The sequence below is a fragment of the Apis dorsata genome, unplaced genomic scaffold (genome assembly GCF_000469605.1).
Source record: "Apis dorsata unplaced genomic scaffold, Apis dorsata 1.3 scaffold_298, whole genome shotgun sequence".
In the NCBI taxonomy this organism is placed as follows: domain Eukaryota; kingdom Metazoa; phylum Arthropoda; class Insecta; order Hymenoptera; family Apidae; genus Apis; species Apis dorsata.
In genome coordinates, this window is record NW_006263572.1 from 3,251 (window position 1) to 8,940 (window position 5,690).

The window sequence follows — 5,690 nt, forward strand, 5'->3', positions numbered from 1 at the left end:
AATTTATTCACATGACATGCTTCTATTTAATTATATTATTAACAATAATAATAGAGATAACGTAACATCGTATATTTTCCTGTGAAAATTCAAAGAAATTAAATTTTTAATGATAATATACTGTCGTGTGCGATAATTTTAAAATACAGAGTTAAAAAGGTTATCATTTGGTAAAAAGACTATAAGTGATCGCTCTGCATTTATCATTAATAAATAGAATAATAAAATAGAATAATAGAATAATAAAATAATAAAATAACAAAAAAAAATTTCTAACATATGTATGTACAGTGTTAATATCCTATTCATAGGACATTATTCTAGAGATTAAAATACAATATAATAATTTATAAAAAAATAGTTTGAGGATTATTTATGGATTATTATGAGCAATTTGATTTTATATTAGATGAAGCGAAATAAAAGCAAAGCGAGACAATAAAATGATTGAAATAGATTATTTCATTCTATGTTTTGCTTTATTTTTTATTTATATAAAATTAATTGTTTTTAACTTAATAAATAAATTAATATTTTTATATAATAATTTTTTTGTATATAATTTTTGTGTTAATACAATTTTCATGTTTGTTTTGATTTCTAGAATCGATTCTTCAAAGGTATTCCGAAAAAAAATTAATTATAGAATATAATTATAGAATTATTTCTTGGTAAAATACAGGATATTTTTTTGATGATTGTGCAGAATATTTTTTTGAGTTCAAGTTACGGTGTTAAATGATTCTTTTGTAAAGAATTTTTGTGTTTTATCGAAAGTTAAAATATTATATAACTTATATATGAGATATATATTGTTGATAAAAGTTAACAATTTGTTTTTGGTTTATAGTAAATGTTTACGAAATAAAATTTTTTGAATAATCATTTTGTGTAACATTTTATGTAATATAATTTTAATAAAATTTCAATAAAAATTTAAAAATATGCAATTATAGAAAATTATTAAATTTTTCAATATTTTTTATTTAATACTTGTAAAATATGTCTACATATAATACATTAAATTCAACATTCAATATTAAAATGTAGTATTCTTAATAATATAAATCAAATTACATACGTACGTTTTACCTTAATAATGATGGTAGAAAGAAAAGCTCATATAACAGTGTACTTGCATTAACTGATCAACTAACTAGCATTGACACGATATCAAATTTCGTGGTTACGAGAGAATGGGATCAAAGCGCGAATAGATATTTCCTTTACTTATATTTTCTTATGTTTCTCTTACTTCTATTTCGGAAAAATTTAACATCTTTTAATAAAAAGTTTACAAAAAAAGAAATAAAAATTAATTTCATCATTATGTTAATTATTTGCTTACTTATTATTAAAACTTCTTATACTTATTTTCTAATGCTACTCATTAAAAATTAAAATAAATGAGATTAGAATATCTTTTAAATATTATAAATAATCTAACTTAAATTTAATCTAAATCATTTAACAATTCTTAAAAAATACATTATATGTAGTATTATATACAATACAATGTACAATAATAAAAATTTACTTTTATGCGAATAATTTTTTTTTTAAAAATTAAAATCAAATAGCAGATATACATAAATAAATGTTGTACAAAATAAAATTTTTCAAAAAATTCTCTATAAGAGACAATAAGACACAATATATTTTCATTGAAATCGGTAAAACATTTTCTATTCCATATAATTACCAAATATTTAACTTAATTGAAAAAATAATTAATTTTTATCTTTTAACACATATAAAATAATTATTAAAATAGTACTATGATACAAGAAATGTATCATATTTTTACGTCAATTTCTAACAATATAACATTTGTTCGTTCCATAATATTTCATGTTTTATAGTTAATATAAAATATAAATCATAATTGTTCAATTTTTATACACTTTCATTATCTATAGTATGTAATAAAATAGTCGACGTTCTAAATTATTTCCTATAGAAAGCGATTGTTTATATAGCTGACCACGAATCGAAGTAACCTTTATGTAATCGGTCAAGTTGAATCGTCAACCTTGTTAACCAGTTATTTGAATCAGGTCAAGGCTAAAGGAATAAACTTGATATCTCGTCACTTATTTTTCATAGTCGAATAAAATCATATTTTATTTCAATTATTTAAAATTTCTATTGATTGATACGTATTTGATGATTTAACAAAAATATCTTAGATATCTATTAAGATATCCTTGAGTAAACTTACCGATTAATTTCTTACTGATTTTAATAACTTTGAAATATATTATAAAGACCATTATTTTTATTTTTTTCCTTTATATATATAATCGGTAGGCGGCTTTTTACATTATTTGCAAAAAAATTTCGATTCTATACATTAAATTCTATTTATATGTATACATTTATAGATATATACCGCTATTTTTTAATCGTTTATATAAGTACGAATTTAAGCAATGATAAATAGTAAGTATAATTCTATTATTACTAATTATTACTTAATTCTATTATTGTAAATTTAATTATTGTAACTTCGATTTTATATTTTATTATATATTTATATTTATTTTATATTTTATTTATTTGAATTCGAATTATTTATATATATGGAATATTCAAGTTTATAGAATTTTTATCTAATCTTCAGAAAACGATGATAGTGTGCAGTATTATTCTTGTTGATTTTCTATTTCAGCACGATAAAGAATATTATATATATTGAATTTTACATGGTTTTGAATTGTTCTGTTTTTCAATTTTCTTAGACTGTACGCAACAATTTCTCCAAAAACGTCAAATTCATCTCGTATTCTTATTTCATTTGGTAATTCATTTGGACATACAGAATGTGATTCTTCACTTATACTATCTGCTTTCCTTTTGATATCACTTGAATTTGATTTTGTCTGTTTTTTCATTTGTAAATTTGAATAGTTATCATTCTAAAAAAAAAAAATCAAGATTAATAATTTAATCACATTTTTGAAGAGATGCACATAATATTGAGAATGATTGGAATTTGAATGAGATTTATTATTTAGCTATTTTAATTAAAAGATCTTTTAATTGTAATGAATATTGAATATACGATGATATAAATCATAAAATTTATAGTTATAGAAATTATTTAAATTTATCGAATGATAGTTCTATTTTGAAGAATTTCATTGATAAATTTCAATCATTTTTTAACTTATGATATTTTTTTCTTAATAATACAAAATACTTTTTTTTACCATTCTCTATCAAATATTCAGAATTTATTATTCGAGTAAACATATAATGCAACATTACTCAAAATGTAAAAATAAAAATTTCACGTATCATTCAAATTGCATTTGATATCATATTTGTTGTATTTAATTTTTTGAAATATAAATAATGTGAGAAAATACAGTAATTTATAAATGTAATATGCAATAATTTTTTTGTGAAAATAAAGGATATATGAAGGACAGCTTTGTTTTTCAAATTGAATTATGTATTTTTTTTATTATGCTATTAGTGCTTTATAAAAAAAAATATGAAGAATATAACATAAAACTATTTATTCAGAAAACTATTAATTAAGAAATATTTTGATTTAAATGTTGTGAATCATTATTAGCTAGTTTGCGTGATATCATATGATATAAGTTTCCATATTTAATATTTAAACAAAAATGTTAATATATAGACATGTGAATAAAATATAAGATATATAAATATATGTAAGATATGTGAATAAAATATAAAAATATGGCATTGTTCGATCCTTGATATATTTTTTTATATATTTGATATATTTTTATAAAATTATTATCATTAAAAATAAACTGTTCTTTAAATGCAAATGCGTATAGTTCCATAATCCAAAATCATAAATCATTCGAAATAAATTCTGGCGTATTTTCATTCTCTATTATTAGTTAGTAAATAGTTTATTAAGCAATTTTTTCAATTATTCGTAAAAATAATATTAACAATTAGACGATGCTTGTATCTTTGATCTCTATTCATATGTTCTATATTAATTCTTGTTTACAAATATATTCATTCAATATTATATTCATGGAAGCTTAAATTATTCGGCGAATCATTTTAAGCGAAGGACATTGCAACATTCAAATCAAAATATCTATACTAATTATATCATAAAGATTAATATACTTTTTTAAAAAATGTCAAGTACATAATGCATAAAAAAAATATGCGATTTAAAGAAAAAACAAAATTATATTTCATATGTCTTATCTATGTCTATCTGTAATTTAAAATTAATATGTTAATTAATTACGTCAAATTGTGAAACTATTCGATATTTATTTGAAGTATTTTTTTGTATATATATTATATAATTTGGCAAATATTCGAATAAATCGATTTAAATGAGATTTTATATATATTTAGATAGAAATTAGTATATATATGTGTGTATATAATGAATTTGAACATTCTGAAAGATTTGTGGAATCAAAAAATAAAATATAACAAAAATCCTTGAATAATCAAAATTAAATAATTCAAATAACAATGATAACGATATGAATTTCATGCTTAGTAATTATATATTATCTTTTTTATTATACATATATTTACATATAATTGGACAAATCTTAAAAAAAGATCCTGTTCATTCATAAGAAAATAAATTTTTTTATAAATTTACACGTTGTACATATTTGTTATTATCTTGATGTATTTCTATAAATAATTGATAAATTGCAATCTAATGCATACTCTATCACGAATGTATACATATAAGCAGAATTCAATGTAATATCATTGAAAATTTTTTGCATAATTCGAAAATTAAGACTGATTATATTTAAATAAAAAATATCGTTATTAATTTATTATATTTCAAGTTCAATAAAAATTAATAAAAAAAGAAACTAATGTACAAATTTTCTTCTTTCTTTCTAAAGTGAATGATTCGATTAATCGTTGTTGCAATTTAATATATTTTTTAAAAAATACAATAACATCTATTATTCGTATCATTTTTTTTATACGTGAAAAATAAGAAATTAACACATAATTATTAATTGTAATTAATTATAATTAATTTTAATAAAGACATATATAGGGACATTAAACATAACCTTGTTTTCTTTAAATATATTAAGAAATTAAGTTTATTTAGATTATTACTTATAGAGGATATTAAAAATGTGATAATTGGCTAATTAAAGATTTCTGGAGATAATTTCAAATAATATTTTTCTTTTTAAAAATTTTCATTTCGGCTTTGTTAATGTCTTAATAACCAAAGCAATCTAATCATAAAACGCATCGAGTCGTAGTGTTGGATATGAGCCGAGTTTGAACAAACAAATCAATATGTATCAAAGAAAGTATGTATAATATAATATAATAAATATAATAAATATTAATAATAATAAATATAATAAATATTAATAATAATAATATAATAAATATTTAACATTTTTTTTATTGAATGTATATCTTATTTAAACAATAAATAAAATAATTAATTGTTATTTGATAAATTCAATATATTATAAATTATAAATTAAAAAACAAATAATATATTTAAAAAATTATCACTAATCAGTTTTTTGTTAAATTATATATTATAATTTTATATTGATTTAATAAATATTTCTATATTTTTACAAACAGTACAGTACAATTTTATTAAATATTTTATAAAAAATTAATGTTTGCAAAACTGAATATCATTACTAGTTTATTATATTTATTATTATTAA

The 5,690-nt window shown here is 18.9% G+C and overlaps 1 protein-coding gene across 1 annotated transcript in view; it reads right to left on the reverse strand.

Moving 5' to 3' along the window:
• Positions 1 to 2,570: 2,570 nt before the first annotated feature.
• The window catches only part of LOC102680904, a 4,062-nt gene continuing 942 nt past the window's right edge, over positions 2,571 to 5,690 (reverse strand). Inside the window, exon 2 of the mRNA XM_006617309.2 lies at positions 2,571 to 2,918. Coding sequence (XP_006617372.1) covers positions 2,646 to 2,918 — 273 coding nt within the window. The 3' untranslated portion in view covers positions 2,571 to 2,645. The remainder of the gene's footprint in view (positions 2,919 to 5,690) is intronic.